Here is a 24,356-nt window from a genome sequence, read left to right as displayed (position 1 = left end):
AATAGGCAGTGTGAAGAAGCAACAAGTGAGGAAAGAGTCTGTAAAAGTATAATCTTTTCCCCATCACATGTTTCACTCCTGTGTTTTAAGAACAAAATATAGGGTGATCAGCCTGCATAAGATGTGGTGAAAAGGATGAAAGCGAGCAGGCACTGATGTGTGAACTTCAGCCAAGCCACAGGACCCATGCCAAGAGGCTCTGTGCTGCGGTGCAGTCCCGGGAGAATCCAACAGTGAGATAACTATCAAATGCATTCATACTTTTCCTGAGTTGACTCATGGTGGCATAGACTGAGACTGATGCTGACAGCTGCGTGGTCACCAGAAGAAGGGGGGCCAGCCCCAGAAAGGTGTAGTGGCATAGGAATGAGGTTGGTGCTAAAAGTTCTTGGTAGACAGAGTTGTGAATAAATATGTATGAAATGGAGGTCAAGTTATGTGACTATCGATAAACTCCAAAGCAAACAAACAAATAAAATACTAGTCCTGCAAAATCAAAACCAAACCCGGGTCCCTACTTCTTTGTCCAAGGCCTTGCATTAGGCATCACGGGGGACATATTTCCAAGATACATCTCCTTGTGGACAAAACCTGGTGGTCAAGGAGCTGACAGACTAGCAGGGGAGATGTCATTGAAACACATGTACAGTCTCTGCCATACAAGCTCTCCCTGCCAAGGCTGTGAGAATACAGAGTGGACGTGTGGGCAAGTTTCACTGAGTGGGAAGTAGCTGAACTGGCTCTGAAAGACCATTGGTGAAACAAGGAAAGTTAGAGTGGATGGAAGCATGCTAGAATGACCTTAAATGTTTTAGACTAAAAACAGGAATTTGGAACAATAAGATATAAAGCTGAGGGGTTGAAAGGTGAAGGGGTTAACTGAGGGTAGAAAGCAGAAGATGCCTTGGGAATGGTTACTTCCCTTAGAAGTTGAGTGTGTAGGTACAACACTGACCTCTTCCATTTCAAAGGAGTCTGGTACTTTGCCTGCAAGACGATAGAAGCTCTTGAGCTTGTTAGCTTGGATCGAGTTCACCTTCTGAGTTCTGTCCTTGACTGACCGCTCAGACGTATAGGAAGGAGGAGCCCTCTTGGCCAGCGTGGATGGGTGAGGCCATTGCTTGCCCAGAAGAGCTTGGGGAGAGTGACAAGGTACCAAGTCATCACAGGCTTGGAGAGACGAGTGTTCTGCTGAAGGACACAAATGACTTTGGTCATGGTTGTTTGTCACAGCTGCTAATTCTGCTCCATATTCTCCTGATTTTGCAGAGGCAATGGAAAATTTGCCCCTTATCTTCAATGACTCTGACACTTCTGAGCTGCAGTCCTTCGCAATACTCTGCTTTGAAGCTCTCCTAAAAAGTCCACCCGTTCTTCTTCGATGTTCTTGGGCCTCACTCACTGAGGTTCCTTGCACATTTCCCCCTCCATATTTCTCTTCAGCTTTATTCTGCAGGATGTTAACATCATTCAGCAAAGATGAGAAGGCATTGGCTACATGGTCCAGGATCTCTAGTTGTCGGAAACGACCTGAACGATACAAGAAACACACAATTTTTAGACTGGGTCTTTTCAATGAGGCTGCATGAATGTAGTAAAAACTGAACAGGTTGGTAACACATGTGATTTTTAAGATGGGAAGGACTTAAACTCTTGAAACTTAAGTTTTTCTCACTATGTGCCACTGGTTATTATGGTGGTGATTCCTCAACATAAGAAGATGCCACTGTGTCTTGGGGAAAGCTAATAGCTTTTATATTTAGTTAAATATGCATAGCTATATACACTCATATATGCCTATAGTTTTTATGTGTAAATCCATAAAAACTATAGGCAAGGATCAATCTTAATATTGTATATTAAACTAAAGGTTAAAGAGTGAAGCTAGCTCTTTCATGTGAGGTGAACTTGAGTATTCTTCTATAGCTTTAGGTGGCAGATACCATAATCATCACCTCCATCATCTCCACCTGTCCTGTCACCTACGGTGTGCAAAGATCATGGAATATGGACTCAGAAGGCCTGGATCCAAATCCCAGTTCAACCAATCATTGGGTGTGCGATGTCAGAGTAGATGAATTAATAGAAATATGGTGCTTAGTCCGTGCCAAGCACATAGTAAACAGTTTCTTCATCAGGAGAATGAGCGTAATAATGCCCATCTTATGCATCTCCCACATCTGTTGTGAAAGCACAATGCTATACAGTAGTTAGAGTTATAAATATGTAAGACTCTGGAAGGCAATATATCGTCCTCAGTTGTCCGAGGGAAGATAGTCATTAATGTGAAAATCCATTTGTCTCTTCAAATGAACCAGCTCCTCAACTTGTAAGTCCTTCTGGGTGGTGCATGTAGGCAATGTGCAATTTTTGACTTAATTAGCATGTGGAAGAGACCTAGTGCGGATAGGGCAATTTGGGGACACATTGTCACTTTGAAAGAAAACGGTGAAGAATAGTTTTGGTATCTCCAGATCATAAAACCAAAAAGATGGAAACAGAACATTTTGTTTTTATTACACAACCTTTTCTCAACCCCAGCGATAACATGCAGGGTTGCATAGCTCAGCAAAGGTCAAAGGCCATGTTGGTGAGTAAGGATACTCTCCTCTGTTCTGTTGCTTGCACCCTCAGGACTACTGACTCTTCCGTGAGCACATCCTTGCATCTACCTGCTCCCTCTACTTGAAAGGCAAAGACATTGACTACTGATACTTCTACTTTAAAAAATGTGATGGGCTTTTCGTAGAGGATTATGATATTCTTTCAAGATCTAAAGGAATCTTGGGTTCTGGATATTTTCAGAAGCATTCTGATTACATTTTTCCTCTAAATTCAGCTTTAACTGAAACAAAATCTTTCTTTGTGAGCCCAAGGGTATGACTGAATCATAATTCTATTTTTATGATTGTCATCCATCCATCCTACAGCAGATTTTTATACTTAGACTAGGAATCTATCCATTTAACTGGGTAAGTCAATTCAGAGAACAGAGTCTTATGGTGTTGGATGAGTGGGTGTTTTGTGGTTTGTTTGTTTGTTTGTTTGTTTTGCCTTTGGTAGATTGAACAATGAACCAATTGATTCTCATCCCTTCACGTTTGAGCCTTTTTTTATTGATGTTGAATAAGACATACTTTTCCCTTGTTTTTGGACCAACCAACTAATTTTATTATTGCTTATTTTACATTCAACCTTCTCGGCTTTCTTGAATCAAAAGTGGTAAGTGTTGAGTGAGAATGGCTACAGTGTGTTATTAGCACAGTTTTGAGTGGTGGAAATAAGAGTGGGCACAGTCACAGGAGCAGGGGCCAGCTCCCGGGTCTTTTATAATCTGTGTGTCAATTTCATCTATAAAATGTTTACTTTACAGCTCAAGTCAAACACTCCTCAAATACTGATAAGAGTTATTGTCTCCAAATAAAGAATTGATCAAAGAACTTGCATCTCCCTGGGCTTGGAGAAGGAGACAGCAAAGAATGATACTAATTTCTTCCAAAATGTAAAGAAACATCTCTTAACAACATCTTCGGGGATACATCCTCTTTTTAAAAAACTGCATTGCTGAAATTTTGAGACCCATTTTACCCACATGAAAATGGGGGAAACAGAGACTAAAATGAAAAATCTAAGATATTTGTTTGAGAAAACCACTTTATCTCACTTGACTTTCATGAATTTATTTAAAGAACTTATTTCAGAAACAGCATTTTGGCATTTTCTCCAGTCTAGAATTCTGCAAACTCTATCCCATGGAGGAGATGTTCTTCAACGCTCCTCCAAGAGGGGTTTGATATTTAAATGATTTTGAAAAATCTGCACTGCATCCTCTCTGGGAGACTGAGAGTGCACTTCACCATACTAAACAAATCCTGAAGTAAATAAACCTGTTTAACTGCAAGGCATCTTTCCCCCAAATTATTTGAGCACACATTCCAAGAGCGTCCTAGTAACATCCTAGAGAAAATTCCATTGACCACCAGCTGGGGAAAAATAGAAGCATGTATGATAACTAAGAGGTTTAGGTATAGTTAATCCTCAAATCTGGAGATCTGACAGCTTAATACCTACCGCTCATGGCTCATGGTAGAATAAGTAACATTCTAAGCCTTATAGATGAGGAAATTAAGGTTTCACCTTGCGACTTGTGATAAGCTTCGTGGTTTCTCTGCCTCCCCGGTAAGTGGCTATGGCATATATTAGGGCTTTCCACTGGTATTGCATTTTTTCTTCTGGACATATGGTAGGACTGCACATTCTCACCCCTTTGGAGTTAAGTGTGGCCATGTAACTGATTTTGGACAATGAAATCAATGAGTAAATTCTGAGCAGAAAGAGGTAAGAGTCAAGTATGATTCTCCATTTCCACCTTTTCTCTGTCATTGCAACCAGTGACTTCCAGGTGATGGGGCCAAGACTACATATGAAGACAATATGCAACAGATCTTCCCCCCAAACATGCACATGAAGCCACAGCAGACGCGTAGCGTAGAGTGATCAACATGTAAACGTTTCTGCTCTAAGCCACTGCAACACAGGGGTGACTGTCACTACACATATATCCCATATGGTCTCTGCTAATACTGTGGCTCACCTGGCCACCACCCCCATTGCTGAGATTCAGAAACCACGAAGTCCCCACTTACCATACAAGTCCGGGTTCTCAATGTCCATTCGCTGCTTCTGAGCTTCAAGAAAAACCTGGTTGTTGATTCCTCTGGCTGCTGAGCCACAATCCAGAAATCTGGCTGGGATTTGAGTGCAGATGTCTGGCTCATCTGCACCAAACCCCAGATCCAAGAGAATCTCCACTGGATCTTTTTCCCAAAATTCCAGCCATTCAGGAATGCTGTGGTAAAAATATGAATATCTTTATCCAGTAACAGTTCATTTAACAAGACCCATTTTTTTTTCTAGTCACCTCACCCACCCAATCTTCTAGAAATTGAATGGAAGAGGAATCTAAATAGGCAAATAGATGGTGCATTTACGAGAACTCACATATACTTACTTAAAGGATAGTCCATCAACCCCATTCAGGGACTGCTTGGCTGTACTTTCTATGCAAGACCAATGAGTTTATTTATCTGTCTACTTCATAGTAAGCAAATGTTAAGTTAGAGACAGCAGGAAGACTGTGGGACAGAAACCAGAAGCGATGCACTGATAACCACAAAGAAATGGTAGTTCATGGCGATGTGAAACAGAAAAAACAAAAACAAAACTGTGAACAGCAGAACTCAAAAAAGAATGTTTTTAACGAGAATCAGTCTGAGGGCATCCTCAGCTACACAAATCTGCTGAGGGTGTCATTAAATGCAGACTCCAAGGACTGATCTTTACAAATAATAATTTGTAGTCCCTAAGGCGGATTAAAATATATTCTGTATTTGTGTGTGTGTGTGTGTGTGTGTGTGTGTGTATGTGTGTGTGTGTGTGTGTGTGTGTGGGACTTGGGTGAGAAATAAGAAGTGCTTTCTTCAAATCATTTTACTCAGCTTTGGCACTTAAAATTATAAACTTCAGTTCTCTGGAAATTATATTTATGTATACTAACCACTTCCCAATCACTGACCTTCTCCTTGGTAACTGCACTGTTGACCTTTTTTAAAAAACTCATGGATTACATGGGAAGCAGAACTTTTGAGGAGGTTTTCCTAGGTTTGCCTGGTTCTTTTGTTTCAGGTTTCTGTTTGCCTCTGCTTTACATGCAACACCAAGGAGCTTATTTGAGATAGTTTGGATGATTTACTTTCATGACTTCATCATTTAAATTGGGTTAATTACAATTCATGTATTTAGCCATTCACACATTTAACAACAGCCACCTGTAGTCTCGCTGGGCAGGCCCACTTACCACACATTACTCAACATCACGTTTACACTTTCTTATGTGACATAGAGATCTGGGGCTTTGCCTCCTGATTCGATCAAGGAAGAAAAGATAAGCCAAAAACTCTTACTGTGGGGCTTAAATGGTTCAGCTCAGATATCTTAATCATTGGAAAGAACTGAAGAACTGGGGATACCAATCACTTGACACCCCCAAATAAAAATGTTTTGAGGGAGAAAAAAAATTCTTGGGAGAAATCTAACTCGTGTATGAAAGATTTAGTCCGTTATCCTATTGTCCTCATAGTACAAATATTTATCCTGCCCATTTACACAAATATTTATTGAACATGTGTCATGTTCTAGGCCCTCTGCTAGGCACCCAAGGTGCAAAAAGGAACAAAGACATAGTTCTGCCTTCTAAAGGCTCACAATCTCATGTCTCAGAATGTATTGATTGCTTGATTTGTCACTAAACATTTTTAATATCATTAAATCTTCTTGTTTACATTTAATTATGTAAGAAATACATAAAATATATTCACATTGTCAAAACATTATATTACACATAAAGGTTTCTTTCCCCTTGGCCATTATCCCCACAAATCCTGACTCCCCTCCTACTAAATTTATCTGTACACTTCCATATATTTTTCTATATTACATATATGCTTTATAGTTTTCACTTGTTTGATCTATAAATAGTAGCATACCCTACTGCATATCTTTCTGCATCTTACTTTTTCCCCTCAAAAATATGACTTGAAGATCATTCTAAGTTAGTATATATAGTTCTTTCTGCCTATTCCTTTTATCACTGTATAGAATTCTATAAAATGGGTGGGCCATTAGTTTGTTGGACCATTTCCCCATTGGCAGATACTTAGCTTGATCTCCCTGCCTCTTTTGCACCGTTCTTGTGAATCAGAGTTGTGAAATCCTTTATTCATTCTCTCATCCATTCATTCAACAGGTTATTTCTCAAATGCCTATTTATAATTTCATGAAATCCACAGTTGTACAGAATGATTTCTCTGGATGAAAAGTGCCTGGAAATCACATACCTTTGTGGTATACTTGCAGTAGAATGGCAAGAGTTGAAACTGGTCCCTCTAGAAAGGGTGGGAGTTTCTGAAAACGGATGCAGAGATCTGCAGTGGGGGAAAATACCAATGATGAGATGTGTTGATTTAGATAGTCCCCTGGGAGATCATTGTGAATCTTTCCCTTCCAGAGCAAACATTTGCATTTCTTCCTCATTTCTAATAATCCCTAATGGCTGCACCTTTGGAGAAGAGAGAGCATGCAGTGGAGAAGGTGCTCCTGTTTCCAAGAGCGTTGTGTTACAGAAGGTGTGAGAATTTAAGTGTTAGGTGCCCGCTAGTGCTCATTATAAAGGTGACAGAATGTCTCACTTTTGACAGATGGCAAATCATTGGGGAACCTATCAGGAACACAGCTCGGCTAGGCACCAACTTTCCAAAGAAGTTAAAATTATGTGATGAAAGAGGTACGGTGAGCGGTTACTGAAGTGACTCCCTATTAATTCCCATAACGGTGACGGGTTCCATAGTGCATGGTTAACAATCTCTAAATGCTGTCTCCTGTGGCCACCCATATGCAACAGTAACTGGCTCCTCCCCCACCACAAAAACCAATGACACTCTAGCTAAATGGGCCTGCGTTGCAAGTCATTTGAAAGCACTTCCAAACAGAATGAGCCCGTTATAATATAGTTCAGTTTTATATTGTTCTGATGTACCACTGATTCATTGAGCCTCAGTTGTAACAGCCAATTGGCACAAAATGGGAATTTATCAAAGAATACAACGTAGATCTCACTTTCCCTAGAAGACCAAGTTATCCTGAATTTTCCTTAGTCCTTGCCCAGATTTTGTCCTTTGCCTCTTTGTTCAATTGCTTCTCTGAGAAGAGAGCAAGAGAAGCAATTAAGGCTGAGAATGTGTATGTTTCTGAATAATAAAGACCCTGATTTTAACAGATGGTTGAACTTGCTGGGAGCCCTGGAGAGAGGCAAAAGATATCCTTTCATTTATTGCCTCACCTCAGTTTGTATTAAGCCTGCCATATTTCTGTTTCATTTGGGGTCTGTAAGCATTACTTTCCTTTATAATGCTCAGCAAAGCCACCCAGAAACTGCCCTGGCCTTGGATCCAGGAGAATCCATGTATAGTCACAGTTCTGATCAAGCCATGAGAGCAGGAGTGAGTCACTGACCTTGGCTTTCATTTTCCTCTTCAACAAAATGAGAAAGTTGTCTGAGAGATTTCTGGGGTCCTTTGTGGCTCTATGACTCTATAAGCAGCAAAAATAATCTGCTAAGAAGGAAAAACTATGACCAAATAGAAAAATTGTGAATTGGTAGGAGTCAGAGGGATACAGTATTGAGTATTTGGTTTTCAACTAGTTGGAATTATCTTGAAACACGCAAGGGTGGCTGAGGCAAGGAAGCAGAGTTCTCAAAGTCAAAAAGCTCACTTTCTATACCACTGGCATAGGATACCTACACGAGGGTATTTCTCAGAATCCCCTGAAGGGCTTGCAAAAACACAGATTTCTGAACCCCACCTTGAGATTTTCTGATTCAGAGTGTCTGGGATTGGGCTTGAAAATTTGCAATTCTATTAAGTTCTGAGGTCATGCTGCTGCCACTGTTGAGCACTGCTTTGAGACCTAGTCTCTATTCTCATATTAAGAGAATCTTACTGCTTTCTACTTACCATTGGAAATTTTATGTACAGTTAACCCCTGAACAACGTGAGGGTTAAGGGTGCTGACCTCCCACACAATCAAAACTCCACAAATAACTTTTGGTGTTTTTTTAACGTTTATTTCTCTGTTGTGTTTTTGTGTTTGTTTGGTTTTTGTTTGTTTGGCTTTGTGTTTTGAGAGAGAGAGAGAGAGAGAGGGAATAGGGGAGGGGCAGAGAGAGGTGGAGAAAAAGAATCCAGAACAGGCTCCATGCTCAGCACACTCAGGTTTGATCTCATGTCAGTAAGATCACGACCTGAGCTGATATCAAGAGTCGGACACTTAACTGACCCAGCCACCCAGGTGCCTCGCCACATATAACTTTTAACTCCCTTAAAACAGAATTACTTATAGCCTACTGTTCACCGAAAGCCTTACTGATAATAGTCAATTACATATTTTATATGTTATATATAATATATTGTGTTCTTACAATAAAGTAGCCTACAGAAAAAAAATGTTATTAAGAAAATCAAAAGCAAAACACATTTACAGTACTGTATTGTACTTTAAAAAAAAATCTGCATGGTGAAATCAGCCAAAGAAAGACAAATACCACATGATTTCATTCATGTGTGTAATTTAAGAAACAAAACAAATAAACAAAGAAAAATTTTTAAAATTAAAAGAAATTTAATTTAATGAAGACAAATTTAAAAAAAAAACCCAACACACTCTTTAATACAGGGAACAAGTTGGTGGTTGTCAAAGTGGAGGTGGGTGCTGGGATGGGGGAAATAGAATTAACAGTACACTTATCATGACAAGCACTGAGAAATGTATGGAATTGTTGAATCCTTATGTTGTACACCTGAAACCAGCACTGTATGCTAATAATACTTGAATTAAAAAAAAAGTCTGCATATAGGTGGACCCACACAGTTCAAAGCCGTGTTGTTCAAAGGTCAACTGTATTATTGCCCAGCAAATAGCATCGTGATGACTAACATTGACAGTGTGAGAATACGGATGCAACTATTTCATGAACAGGTCCTTCTGAACACTCGTATTACAGTCAAATGTGTTTTATGCATATATTTTAATTAAATCCTCCCTCCAAGCCAGCATTTGTTCGTTTATTGTGCTCACTGCCTCATGACATTTAAAGAACCTCTATTTCTCTCAAGGCTAGTGAAAGTGTTCCAGGTGCTGTGGCTAAACCAGTGACAAAATCCCAAGATCCATGGCATCGTTAAGAAAGCTCCTCACTTCCCTTTCATTTATGAAAACTGTGGCTGTCAGATACTGGAGCAGAGTGACACTGACACCTACCTCATGTAGCCCGTCACGGTCATGCACACCATCCCTTGTTCACGCACAGAAACTGCAACAAACAAAAGGGGACATGAGCTTAATCTCCTTTTGTCCCATAGGAGATTTTCTAGTCCTCAGACGAATTAACATGGGATCGATTTCCATATCCGAGATTGTATGTGCATGAGGTACAAGGCATCTCTGTAGTGAACAAGACAGAATGTAATGAATGGCTAAATTGTGTGACGACCACTTGAAGAAATGTACTTGCTTGGTCGAGAGGGAAGTCAGTGGCAAATGGAGTAGTTGCCAAGGTTTCATGGAGATACTATCTTGGATTTTTAAGAATGGGTAAAATTTGATGGATGGAAAGAGGTGTTGCCATGCACCAAGAGGGTCTGTAGCAAATGCAAAGCACAGCGATAGGGCTATTCAGAAGGGATCATAGGCCATTTTGGAATACTCTCTCATGGCCCACAAGGTCGAGGAGCAAGGGTGGGGACAGGCAAAAAAAAATATATGAAGGACCCAGCATTTGTTGACCATCTTCCATGCATTTGTATCTCTTAATCCTCACAACACTCTTAAAATTTAGGATCTATCCTTATTTTTCAGATAAGGAAACAGACTCACAGAAGTTGAGTAATGAGCCCGTGATCACACATTCAAAAGTAGCAGATCCAGGAATTTATCATTACCTTTATTATTGATTATAGCAATAACAGTTACTATTTAACATTAAATAATAAATTAATGAGGCAGTGTGCATGTTGCATGCAGCACCTCTTTTAATTCTTACAACATATCAAGGAAATAGGTATTATGAATCTCTCCTTAATAGAGAGCCAAATTGAGGCTCAGAGAGATTAAATAAATTTTCCGTGGCCAGCAGGATATCACAGCTTATTTTTATTTGTTGCTATTGTTGCTTTTCAAAACACCACACTGCCAGCAGAATGTCCTGTAACTTATTTGAAAAGCAGAAAGAGGAGTTTACCTGGAAAACCAGGGAAGATTTTTGAGCAAACAAATTAATGGGAGAGAGAGGATGCGGAAGGTCCATTTGCCTTGTTAGTGGTGTTGAGGGCAGAATAGAAGAGCTGATATTGGGAGGCGGAGGCCCGTTTAGGATGCGTTGTGGTTATGGTAAGCAGGAGTGGTGATGTAATGCTGTGGCTGCTGGCTGCCCGGGCAACATTCAGAACTCGGGCTGGTGCTTCCAGAAGTTTACCAACCTTCTCATTTCCTCTCACGGTGGCTCTCCCGGGTGCTTTCCCGAGTACGAACGTGTGACACGTATCATACTGGAAATGTTGCCACTCAGCACTTCCATAAGAAAGTGAAGTTTTTCACCATAAGAAAATATAATGCATGTGGGAGAAATTAAAAACAACAACAACAAACCTATATGATTGAAACATATGAAAAAAGAGCCTGAAAATAATAAAGGGCTCTTCAGTGTGGAGCCAGAGTTCTTGTCTGGGGAGGAGACTAGAAACAGTTCTCAAGGTATCCACGAACTTGCCTCTGAATGCCAAATTTGATATATGGAAATAACACTTATAGTTTTCATCTGTTGTTACAAGGGCTCAGTGACCCTGCTGGATGGAAAAGGAACATATAGTCTTGGAAGGATAAGGACTCAAGGCATATCACTGAGGTGTGAGTAAACAGTGAGTTCTTAACTAAGCTCAGAATACACAACTACAATTTTGAAAGGTAGTGAGAGTATGGCTACAATGAATGTCTGCCCTACAAAACAAATGTAACTCAGCCACACAAGTCATATGGGGTGAACAATATAAATCTACTCCATACCTCTCAAGCATTTGGAACCAGGCAGTTGAGAGACTAATGGGACAGTAAGAAACTATTATTCCTTGCCTTTTGGAGGGTCTTTTTGGTTTTAGTTCAAGTATAGTTGTTGCTGTTGTTTTCCAGTTTGCTAATTTGCAAGATAAACTTCCTGGGCTTGTCAGGGTTCTTGTTCCCTTTGCCTATATTCAATAAGGAACCTGAACTGAGAGGCACAAGCTGGTAGCCCAGTTCTCCCCTGCACCGAGATTCCTAGAATTTCCTTAAAACTCAGAAGACACAGCAGTATCAATCCCAGATCTCTTCAGGGAGAGATCTGTTGGAGCCCACGTGTTCTGCGATTCTCCGCAGTCTCTCTCTGCCCTGCTTGCTTGGTTCATTAGCAGTTACCTGCCCAGCTCCCGGAAGCACGGAGTCAGCTACCTTGGACCACATCAAGAATTTGACACCTAGGTAATGCCATAATGGGACAAATTCCTGTTACCCTGCATTTCCTCAAGCTTCTGTAGGCACCACGCTTGAGGCTGCCCCAGCAGAAAATGAAACACTTACAGATGTGTCTGTATCTACCACGTAAATCCCTACTGGCTACGATCTCCTTAAGTCCTTCTTTCTTCTCCAGTTGCTTGGTCTTGATATTTTCTCCAATTTATTTTTCCTTCTAGGATACCCTTATTAGGTTTTTAAAAAACCAGACTCTACTCTTTAAAAGCAACAGTGGATGAAGAAAGAAAGAAAAAGTAAGGTCCTACTCTCCCTAGGTTTTATAAGGGTTGATTTGGAAGAGAATTAAAGCAAGAAAAAGAGTTCTCTGCTCTACTCAATACATCCCATTGCATGGGTTAAACGCCGGTTCTGATTCCCTTTTAGATACTTGAGTCTCCAGCCACCCTCCCTACTGTTAGGTGGACTTCTGCCATCTGAAGCAGCAGACATGCACTTAACCCTGCAAAATGTATTACTGGAGAAGATGTAGTGAGATATGCAGAAGGCACTAATTAGCACCTTTATTGGCTTAGAAAGCATTTTTTATTTTGGTTTTCCTAAGCATTTCTGACTGATTCATGGAAGACATTTGGTTCTTTGGAATATCGTCCAATAGACTAATCAAATTACATTTTCACAGGGCTCTAAAATAATAGCATTCTGCAGCTTTCTGTGTATTTAACTCCTGCATGCCCAAGACACTTGGTAGAGACAGTCAGCGGGGTTGAGTTGTCTCAGTTTGCAAATAATTGCAGTCTATATGCTTACAAAATAAAAGGTTCTTCTTTCTCCCTGACATTCATGCTCAAAAACCTTAAAGCCAACTGTAATGCTTTGCTCTTCCTCACCCACATATCTGCTTCTTCTCTGGATGCAGTTGACTCCCCCTCTCCATTCCACTGCTGACACACAGCCCACACCCTCATGACATCACCCCGAGTTCATGAGTTCACAACAGCGTCTTTCTAAAGTGGGCAGGATAAACACTGGAATTTGTCATTTCTCTTCTCAAAAATCATGCATAACTCACTAGTGTAGAGATAGCACGTTTGTAACACGTGGACTTCAATTCCCCAGCACTGCACCTGTGGCAGCCATCACTAACTATTCATGACCAAAGATATGGTCCCCAAATCCTACTCAATACAGACCCCAATTACAATTACCTCTCCTTTGGAACCTGAGATGATCTTAACACATCAAGTGTGATTCCTTCTTTCTGGATTTTAAGGCATTTATAACCTGACAACACTTTTTTTACCAGAAAAAATTTCCACCTTTGCTCCCCAGCATGAAACCATTTCTCTAATCTGACCACCTTTTCTATGTTTTCCTGCACACATTTGGTTTTCTTTTCATTCTGTGCCTTTGTTCAAGCTCCTTGAACCAAGTGGCATTGTCTTCCTTTGCCTCTTTGTTTTCTTCTAAAACGTATTGCTCTTTGACTAGCCCAAGTCTCTCTTCCTTGAAAATTTCCCAATATGACTCACATCAGCTTCATTATGGACCAGTTTTACTAAGATCTTTTGTTGACTAGCTTTGGGGAAATCAGATGTGTTAGAGATAATTCCTACCTCAGTGGGATTTACAATTTTGTCAGTGAGTCCTCTCCCTAATAATTTGAGGCAGCACCAAGTGCCATATGGGCAGAACCCTTCGTGGATCAGGGTTCTGAACCCTTTGGTGTTCAGACAAAAAATTGAGTCTTTGAGTGCAGATGTCAGGAAGGGCCTTATAGAGAATATGGGACCTGAATCAGGCCTCAAAAGAAGGGCAAGAGGAGAACAGAACAGGACGATTTTAGGACAGGAGGAATTAGATGAAGAAAGATCAAGAATTAGGATGGCAATGAGAGGGGCTGAGACGAGAGGGTCTTGTGAAAAGCTGGCCCAGGTTGTATTCAGATTGCAATGGTCCTGGGAAGTCAGAGTGATACAAGTAAGAGCAGGAGACATGCATTCTACATCTTTGCATTCTCCCCTAGCTCAGTTCTTTGCTCTAAGTGCTTTTGTTTGATAAGCATTAGGGAGTATCTATTATGTTTAACTGGATTTACATTGACTTCATCTTATAGACCACAGGCTTTAGAATTTGATTCTGTAAGTTCTTATTTAATGAGTTCCTTCCGGAAAGGTGTAAGTTTATGCTTCAAAGATTTCTCTGGGGATTGGAGAAGTATCTAAATATTAAAAGGACAAATGAATTAACCACCCATCAAGTAATCGATGGTTCCAAGCAGATCTTTGACAAAAACTGTTTCTTTGCTGTAGGAGTTGGTTCTGGTTTTTTTTCTTTTTTTTTTTTCCCTCGCAGTTATTCTTGGCTGTGTTGGTAAACAAGTGTACATTATATAATGTGGCACACGCATCGGTGTAGGTGTCTGTCCCCACAGGATAACGCCAATGCACTCTAACAGGGCGATGGTGCTGATGTCTAATTTGTTCTTCAGTGGTGGGAATGGGTTTACCAGAAACTAGCTCCTCTCCCCAGGCTTTCTTTTTTTTAAATTTTTTTTTCAACGTTTATTTATTTTTGGGACAGAGAGAGACAGAGCATGAACGGGGGAGGGGCAGAGAGAGAGGGAGACACAGAATCGGAAACAGGCTCCAGGCTCTGAGCCATCAGCCCAGAGCCTGACGTGGAGCTCGAACTCACGGACCGCGAGATCATGACCTGGCTGAAGTCGGACGCTTAACCGACTGCGCCACCCAGGCGCCCCTCCCCAGGCTTTCTTATACACAGTTTTAATATGGAATCTGGGATTAAGAATGAGTCAGAAACCTGAGAAGAGAGACCTTAACACTCATAACCATGTTTCTTTAGCACCCCAACTGACCCCAAAGAGGTTCTGAATGTCCTATTGGGTTTGTAGCTATAAGAAGGCAGGCCCATGGATCCTCACTGAGGGCAAACTGAGAATCAAACTTGTGTTTGTGTGTGCAGTTGGTGACCACGAAGAGGGGTTGATCTTCACCATCGGTGGAGGTTCTCAGACAGAAAAAAGACAAAAAAAAATTGAGGGATTTCCATAAGGGTGTTCCCTGTAAGTTATCCATGTGCCTTGAGCAGACAATGCTCTGGAGATACTTAGAAAGAAGACTGCCAGACCCCTTAGCTAAAATGCCCAAATATTTGTCAGAAGACAGGGCAGACAGTGAGAGAGCATTCTTCGTGAAGTACTTTAATGAGACTTGGGAGGCAAGCAGCCAGCCTATCTTCATGTGGCTTTCCAGAGGAATTATTTGATGTGTCTTTTTTACTTTAAGATACAGATATGGTTATTTTACATTTCCGTAGATACTCGCTTGACTTCAAAAATTAGTTTTACTCTAAGACTTTTAAATTCTGGAGGACTGTGTTGTGGCTCTGAAGGCTGATGCACAAGAGCCAGAAGACCTGGAGAGAGAAGTAAATGTCAGCGACATTAGCCATGATGCTCACACTTTGATTTTTCTGGCAAGGACATTGATGCAGGGCTTTCCTCCCAGGGGTTTCCATGCATCGCACATATAGTAACAGTAAATCGAACCAGTCCTCTGGAGAGGCAACATGGCTACAGAGTCAGACAGATCCAAATTCAAATCTTGACCCTCCTGTCTACTGACTGGGCTACCTTGGGCAAGTTACTTAACCTTTCTGAGTCTCATTTTCTTTCTTGCAAAAGTTAGTAATGGTAATATTTACCTCGGAAGATGGTTGGGGAAAATGAGATGGCTTATGTAAAGTACCTAGCTGTGTGGCCTTCACATGTTTTCATTTCTTTCCCCTCCCGGTTCTACTGATAAAGAGACGGAAGTGCCAAGGGCTAATGGCTTTACCTGGTGTAATGGTGTTCAACACGATGTGAAATGGGCCAGTCAGATTCCAGTTTAATAAAAATGAGACTTTGGGTAGACACAGAGCAGCAGGAAAGCCCAAGAGTCACCATAAGAGGACAACACCCCACCTTGGTCATCTCAAAATTCAGAAGGAATTCAGCAATAGGTCCACTGAAGCCTTATGCCATCCCCTGTCCCATTTTATTTGGGGCTCAGTTTGAGACCTAGAGGCCCACCTGACTTCTCTGGGAGTCACTGGGTCACCTATAAGATGAGCAGGCACTTGAATCTTATTCCTACTTCAAAGTATAAAAGCCTCAGGGGTGACCAATGAAGGAAACAGCCTTAAAATAAACTCTACTTGTAGTGAGTTGAATTTAATTTCCGTATCTGATCTCTCATTTTAGAATGTGTTCTTTATTTGGAAATAGGGTTTTTGTAGATACAATTAGTAAAGATGAGGTCATACTGGATTAGGGTGGGTCCTAAGTGCAATGACTAATGTCCTTAAAAAAAGAGAAAAGAAGACCCACAGGGAAAAGTGGCCATGTGGATATGGAGGCAGAGAATGGAAAGGATGTCACCACAAGCCAAGAAATGTCAAGGATTTCTGGGAGTCACCTAAAGTTAGGAAGGGGCAAGGGAGGATTCCTCTCTTGAACCTTTAGAAAGAGAATGACCTTGGCTGACACACCTTGATTTCAGACTTCAGCCTTTAGAACTTTGAGACAATAAATTTCTGTTGGAGGCTGCCAGGTGTGTGGTAATTGGTTAGAGCTGCCCCAGGAACTAATGCACCACTCTGCATCATACTAGGATTGCATGAGGGCTTTTTATCTATCTATATATCTCTCTATCTATCTATAATCTACCTATCTATCATCTATCTATCTACCTATTTATTTTTTATTTATTTATTTTTAATGGTTTATCTATTTTTGAGAGAGAGAGAGAGCACGCAGGGGAGAGGCAGAGAGAGAGGGAGACAGAAGACCCAAGGCAGGCTCTGCACTGACAGCAGAGAGTTCAATGCGAGACTTGTATTCACGAACCAGGAGACCATGACCTGAGCAGAAGTCAGACACTTAACCCACCGAGTCGCCCAGGTGCCATAGGATTGCATGAGTTTTTATGGGATTTTGCCTCTAGTAGGGATTACTCCTCTCTTCTTTCAGTTTCTTTTCACTTTGCCACAGATTTTCTCCCTGCCACCCTCACCACGACCTTCACATGACCAGATTCTGATACCGTTCAAGTTTCCACATTTTTCAGTATGACGCTTGGCTTCCCTAAACTCCACGTTTATTGGTCTCATCATGGCTAAACCAGCCCATGGAGGGCTGATAGAATGCTGGACTTAATGCTCCTTTGCCCTCTTGTAACCAGCTATGATCACCTTGTGGCCCAAACTCTTCACCTGCAAAGCTCAGATGAACACCAGCCTTGTTTCCACACAGGTGACTGAGTTTAAAATATGATAGATCATAAAGGGCTTTGTAAAAATGAAGGCTCAATTAAACTTGTAATAAGCCCTTCCACTATTATTAAAAACCTCACTGAAGATAAAGGACTTGGCAAATGGGAACTGTGTGTTTCTGATCGCTATCCCTTCTTTCCTCCAGCTCTGCACCTCCTGTATGTGCCTTTACAGTTCATTGACTTGATTCAGAGGTGGAAGGACCATGGTTGTCTTTAATTTCTAGGAAGTGAAGCTTTTAAAAAAAATTTTTTTTTTCTTAATGTTTTTATTTATTTTTGAGACAGAGAGAGACAGAGCATGAGCAGGGAAGGGGCAGAGAGAGAGGGAGACACAGAACCGGAAGCAGGCTCCAGGCTCTGAGCCATCAGCACAGAGCCCGATGCGGAGCTCGAACTCACAGACTGTGAGATCATGACCTGAGCCAAAGTCGGACACTCAACCGACTGAGCCACCCAGGCGCCCCAGTGAAGCTTTTAATAAAACAGTTACTGGCAGCTCCAGAGTGGGTTCCAGGCCTCCCACCATGACCCGGGCAAGATGAAACATCAGTGACATCTGACATCTCATGCTGGCTATAGTTCTTAAGTTCTTGCCTTTTCTTGATTCTGCACTATTGTAAACAGATACTTAAATTTGGTTTATTGGCAAACATCTTCAGAGATTTTGGGATCATGGAACTTCCAAGTCCAAAGCGGCTTGGAAAAGGAGGAAATTTCAATGTTATACCTAGCTGTTGTTACTGTATTATTTTGTTTTTATTAGGTAAAAAAGTCCCAAATTTAAACTGGTTTGTAACCAATGGTCAATCTTAATTGAAGATGTCAGTGGAGGAAGTGAAATAATGAAAACCAGTCAAGTAAGTAACCATTAAACTAATAGTTTTCCCCTCTAATCATTAAACTCCTAATTTATGTCATTTTTTACATACATTATTTATGGCATTTTGCCAATTTTAAAACACACTTTTTTTTTCACATTTTAACATCTATGAAATCAGAAAGTATCTTGTAGTCAGTGTTGCCTTTCATTTATAATTGCCAGGACTTGTTTTATATTCCTATCTGAGCAGCACTTAAAATGTGAGTGCCTTTTATTTATTTTTTTAAGATTTTATTTTTAAGTAATCTCCACACCCAACATGGAGTTCAAACTCCCAACCCTGAGATCAAGCATCGCATGCTCCACAGACTAACAGTCAGTCGGTGAGTACATTTTATGATTGTATTTCTATGAAATACATTATTTCATTTAGAGAATATGGAAACTGTGAGATCTGCAATTAATTTTGTTTTCTTTTTATAATGTTCTTATCACATGTCAATGTAACAGGTGTGATATATGTTCTGCAACAGAAATACATACTTGCACTGTTTGCTGTAGAATTCAATATTGTTCTTTTTGAGAACAAGTGCATCATTAGAAAGAGAGGATATAACTTTGAGACTGAAGAAGAGAAAGAAACTAGATTTAAACATAGACGTACAATACAGCATGAGGAAAAGTTAAAGCAATTGCATTTCCATAATTATATCCTTACAAAATGTCTTCATAGGACCCAGTGAGTATTCTGGTAGAGTCTGAGCTAATGATGTGGCAAGAGTCCTGGTTTGCAGCCCCCAACCTGCTGCTGCTGGGTAACCCCCTATCCTTTCTGAGCCTCAGATTTATATATCAAACAAAGCAATTGAGCTGGGTGGTTTTTGAGATCTGTTCCATTTCTAGTAAGCTCCAATAATCTCATTTTAAGAAGATTTATTCACACAGACATTTTAATAAATCTACTCAGGTCCACAAAGCTTAACTGCTTCTGGTTCTCTTGTCTTACCAGTGTGGCCGATGTCTTGCTGAAAGTTTTCATTTACAGAGACCCTATAAAGAAACAAAAATATTGCGAGTCAAACTATGTGTACAACTCAATTATACTAAATTGCAATTTAATTAAACAGATGAGAGTAAATGCAGAGCTAGGCTTTATTATGGGAGGGCTTTTTAAAACCAATCAACAGCCAGGAACTGGAACAGTATTCTATTGTGTACTTTAAAATTGATATATAACTTTTGTAACAATGGAGCCATCCTTCATGCACCCAGTTAAAATGAAAATCCCTACCTGTCACACCTTGCCCCAGCAGAGCTACCCATATTGTTTGCAAGGATCTTTGGAAGAGAAATGTATAAGGGCACGAAGAAACACTTACAAGAATCCAGAGTCCAGCCACTGCTGAATACTTGCTTGTTTGGTATCTTCTACAGAAGAGAAAGGAACAGAGCAATCAAAGCACACCAGGTAAAATAATGCTACCTGTTACCCAGCCACCACCCATAGCTCTATTTCCTACATATTCAATCACAAGTTTCTATAAGCATATTCATTCATTTTCCCAAGGCAAAACTTCCTGCTTTCCATAATCAGCCTTTCCTGAGAACAAAGTATATAAACTTGCCAAATGACTGATTTGAAGAAATAAGAAAGAAGGAAAGGAAAGGAAAGGAAAGGAAAGGAAAGGAAAGGAAAGAAGGAAGGAAGGAAAGAAGGAAAGAAGGAAGGAAGGAAGGAAGGAAGGAAGGAAGGAAGGCAGGCAAAGGAAAAGGAAAAGTGAAAAGGAAGAAAAACAAATCACCAAAGTGCAAGAGATGTTAGAATAATTTTTAAATTACCTGGTGTGAACATGAAGGGTGATTAAGCATACCAGACTTTTGTCTTTCTCCTGTCAGATATAGATCACCATGGACCCTCTCCTTATTGAATCACATTTACCTGAGGAGGCTAGCCAGTGAAGTTGATTTGCAAGGAGTTCTCTGCCAGGTTCTAAACCAAATTTGCATTCATTCCAGGGATATAGTGCACTACAGTCTCAGGATTGCCAAAGGCACCCTGTGTTAAAAAGCCACGGGCCTTTTAAGGTGGATCTTTGTCACTGGCTTAACAAATAGTTAACAGGCAAAAAGGAGAGGGTAGAAAAGCAGCATTTCTCGGTAAATATTTCTTTCCTTTCTGGTCGGCTACAGGCTACTCTGGGCTGATTTTCCTTGACTTTGTCCCACCAAACTGTGAAGTACCTGACTTACCCACTCACAAGGTGTCAGGTGGGCATGGAAGATGCTTATTTTTAAATTTAGGGATTCCAGAGAGGTAGAATGAATGAAGTGGTGGGCAAGGAAGAAAAGCCATCAAACAGCAACATCACTGTGGAGGGAGAAGTGTTTTCCTACTTATTACTCTTTAAACTATTAAAATTATTAGGGATGCTTCGTGCAAGACCCGGCATATAAGAGCCTTTCAATAAAATGTTTGGTGTTCTGAAGGAAGCCTCATGTCTCTGGCATGGACTCCAAGTCCATGGGGGACTTGGGATGAGAAGACCTCAGAGTAGAAAGGGAAAAGTTGGTCTATTTCCATCAAGAAGGTGTGTGTTTTGAATGTCTGTGGGGAAAGTCAGAAGTGCCCGTTTCATAGATGCTTCTGGCGTCCCACCAGGAACACTGGTATCTTCAAAGCCAAGCATTTGTTCCAAATCATTTGCCCCCAGCCAAGTGCCCACATCCCTTACCACCCACAGCAGGATGTTTTCATATAGCCCTGAGGGCCTGTTCTCACCCAGCAGGGGGATGGTGAGACCCTGGCTTTCCTCCTCAGAGCCAGGTGGCAGCTGCTGATCTAGGCGAGCCCATGCCCTCTTGGTGGACCTCAGGATCTCTCTCCTGCTCTTTTCTTGGCCTCCTGGGGAGTTGCTGGATCCATGTGACCTCTCTGCCATTGTAAGGGAGTAATTCGGCAAACTAAAACATGCAGACAAACAAATCAGATGCAATGAGTCAGCTCTCAGGCTTGGTTCAGTGAGAAGGAGAAGCCAGAGTGCTCATACCACCAACACTTACAATCTTCCAGAGCCTGGCTCACCCACCAGAGCTGAGTTCCCTGTCCCAATGCAGAGAAGAGGTTGCCTCTTAAGTGGAGAGGCCACAGGAGGCTGGGACTAATGTGACTTCACCTGTCACCAGGACACATCCACCCTCTGGTGGATCCAATCAGATAGACTGCGATGTGGATGCAAAGAAACTGTGGACTGGAGGGCACATCAGCCAGGAAGGAAGTTTAAAAGTATTGATTACATAATAAATACCCTTCCAAGTTACCCAACAGTTACATCTATAACAATATTTTTAGAGACTCAAAATGTAAAAAATAAGGGCTTTGGCAACAGATGAACCTGGATGAGTCTCATGTCTGCAACTTATTGGGTGGACTTGGGTAAATTATGTAATCTTTCTACATTCTCTTATTTTTTAATTGGGTGTAAATTCTACTGAGTTATAATAACTGTTGACTTCAGTGGAGTACTTATCATGGGCTAGATTCTATGCTGCATTCCATACATCTATTATTTAATTAAATTGCCAACCAAGGAGGCAATCTAATTGTCACAATTTTATAGCAGATTGAAGAGCAGAGAAAGGTGTTGTGTATCTAAAGTTGCACACCTAAAGCCACACAACAACCAACACTCAAACCCGGGCACCAGACTCCAAGCATATTCCCATAATTATTAAACCATACCATCTACCCTCTAGGATGATTGGGACAATTAGAATATTAGTAAGTATATTATGTATATGCCACAAGAAATACTGATCGTCTTTGTTATCTCACTTAACCTTTATTAACATCATTATGAGAGTTGCAGAGTGAGAGGTGGACGCAGAGGCTTATAGCAGCTGAGTGAGTTGTTAAAACCCCCAGATTATCAGCACATTAAGAACAAGGGCCTGCCTCTTACTTGTTGATATGCCTACAGTATTTGACTATATTCCCAGCACATAGTAGGTGCTAAATAAATACAAATAAAACTAAAGTGGCAAAGCTAGAATTCCAAAGCACTTTCTGACTAACTTCTTTCCATGACATCTACTTGAATTTGCACAGTGTATCAGCCAAGTTTAGAGAAATGACCAAATAGTCAAATTTCTCTTTCAGCAGCACCCCTTGCATCCTTAAACTCATGCATAATCACCAACCATATGCTATAAACCATTGTTTCTAATCAGTGTTTTATCAAGGCAAAGTCATTCAAATTTCCTGAAAACATTTGAATATTTTCACTTAAGTACATAGGTGAACATTGTTGGTGCAACTGGCAGTAAGTGTTTCCTTGCATGCTTTGTACATTAAAATTCTAGAATCCAGTTGAAGTATAAATATACATTTATTGTTGCAATAGTAAATTACTGCAAAAATTAATGACAATTGTGTCAACTATTAATTTTATGCATAAAAAAACAATTACTAAGAAATTTCAATTATTTAAAAATTACAGCAAGGAGTAGACAGTTAAAATTTATATTTACGGGGAGCCTTTTAGTCAGCCAACCTCAGAAAGTTAACCTTTAGAATATCCTCTGGGAGCAAATAAATGTTAATAAAACTTTCGATGCTAACACAGTCAAAAATAATACAGATAAGATTATATTTCTTTTTAAAAATGTTTTTTAATGTTTTATTTTATTTTTTGAGAGACGGAGAGAGACAGAGCGTGAGCAGGGGAGGGGCAGAGAGAGAGAGGGAGACAGAATCCAAAGCAGGCTCCAGGCTCTGAGCTGTCAGCACAGAGTATGATGTGGGCTCGAACCCACGAACTGGGAGATCATGACCTGAGCTGAAGCTGGACACTCAACTGATTGAGCCACCCAGGCGCCCTGATATGTATTTCTAAACTTTATAGGGTTATCTGGTATACTAGAATTTATAACACAAGACAAACTGTAGGAATTGAATTTAATTTCTAGTTATTAATTTTACACAAGCTTTGGTACTTTTGAATTAAAAAAGTTCTCTTTGGCAATGCTGTACATCTTGGGCATGTGAATTATTATCAGAGCATCAACTCTGACAATGCAGAATTTCACAAGGAGGGAAAATCTCCCAAATCACGCTCAACAAGATTCGTGAAATATCAGACTCAGTACGTGCTCAGGGTTTGAAGAAAAGAATAGTGTATTATGGGAAAATAAGATACCCCAAAATAGTCTTGCTCGTCCACCCACCTCAGCTGACAGTGAGGTCCTATTTAGCACAAAGGACTCTGGTCTGTAGTAGGATCAGGGCCTGTCAAGCAGCTCACAGTCCTCAAATTGTGGCTCCTGTGCTCCAGTGTCAAATTTTAACCTAGCTACCACTTTCCCAAATACAACCCTGTAAAAATCATCAAAATTTTCAATAGAAGTGCTGCTTTATCGGTATGTCTCAGACTTCCTCTCTAAAATGGCATGTTTGACCTCAGCCACCAGGCTTGCACAACCAGTGAGGGTATGCTGCCTTCCAGCTCAGCTGTCGTTGGCTTGAGAGCAGTAAAAAGCTTGCCAAGGAAAGTGGGAACCCTTGCTAAAGGCTCGGGTCAGGGACTGGTCTGTAAAGAACAACTCTTTTGTTCAGCCGTTTTTCGTGGATGCCTTTCTGATCAGTAAACAAATCTGCTTTGCATTCTGATGTTTGAATGACCCTCCTTCGGCATCCACGGACTTGACCCTGAGAGCAGTCCTTTGCAAAGGAACACAGATCGGGTGGTAGCCCTGAATTGCCCAGGGGACTGACAGAGCAGAAGTTGTAGGATGTGGTCTCTGCTGATTCCTCTGGTTAACTCTTTATCCCAAGGACCATTTGGATCCAAATTCTTGCTGATGCTGGCTTGGCCCAAAATGAATCTTCATCCTAGATTATGTTGTTTCCTGTGCCCGAGGGTCCCTTTCCTGTCTTCAGATCCTTTCTATTCCAATTACTATGTTATTAATCCTTGTGTGTATAAAGAACTTCCATTAATGTGGGAAATTTCTCATATTATGTTTAATTTTAAAAAGATGATGCAAAATAATATATACACCAGAAACTCGATTTTGTAAAAACA

General features: G+C 40.7%; 1 protein-coding gene across 4 annotated transcripts in view; it reads right to left on the bottom strand.

The window, feature by feature from the left end:
- ITPRID1 (ITPR interacting domain containing 1) overlaps positions 1-24,356 on the bottom strand; it is a 288,990-nt gene that overhangs the window by 54,293 nt on the left and 210,341 nt on the right. For all 4 annotated transcript variants that reach the window (XM_047850300.1, XM_047850299.1, XM_047850302.1 and 1 more), the window contains 7 exons: positions 21,056-21,237; positions 19,656-19,704; positions 19,283-19,326; positions 9,877-9,928; positions 6,897-6,983; positions 4,647-4,849; positions 956-1,530 (listed from right to left, as the gene is read on the bottom strand). In XM_047850300.1, coding sequence (XP_047706256.1) covers positions 956-1,530; positions 4,647-4,849; positions 6,897-6,983; positions 9,877-9,928; positions 19,283-19,326; positions 19,656-19,704; positions 21,056-21,237 — 1,192 coding nt within the window. The remainder of the gene's footprint in view (positions 1-955; positions 1,531-4,646; positions 4,850-6,896; positions 6,984-9,876; positions 9,929-19,282; positions 19,327-19,655; positions 19,705-21,055; positions 21,238-24,356) is intronic.

The sequence above is a fragment of the Prionailurus viverrinus genome, chromosome A2 (assembly GCF_022837055.1).
Source record: "Prionailurus viverrinus isolate Anna chromosome A2, UM_Priviv_1.0, whole genome shotgun sequence".
Lineage (NCBI taxonomy): Eukaryota > Metazoa > Chordata > Mammalia > Carnivora > Felidae > Prionailurus > Prionailurus viverrinus.
Note: the sequence above shows the minus strand (reverse complement) of the source record. Positions and strands in the feature narration are given on the sequence as shown.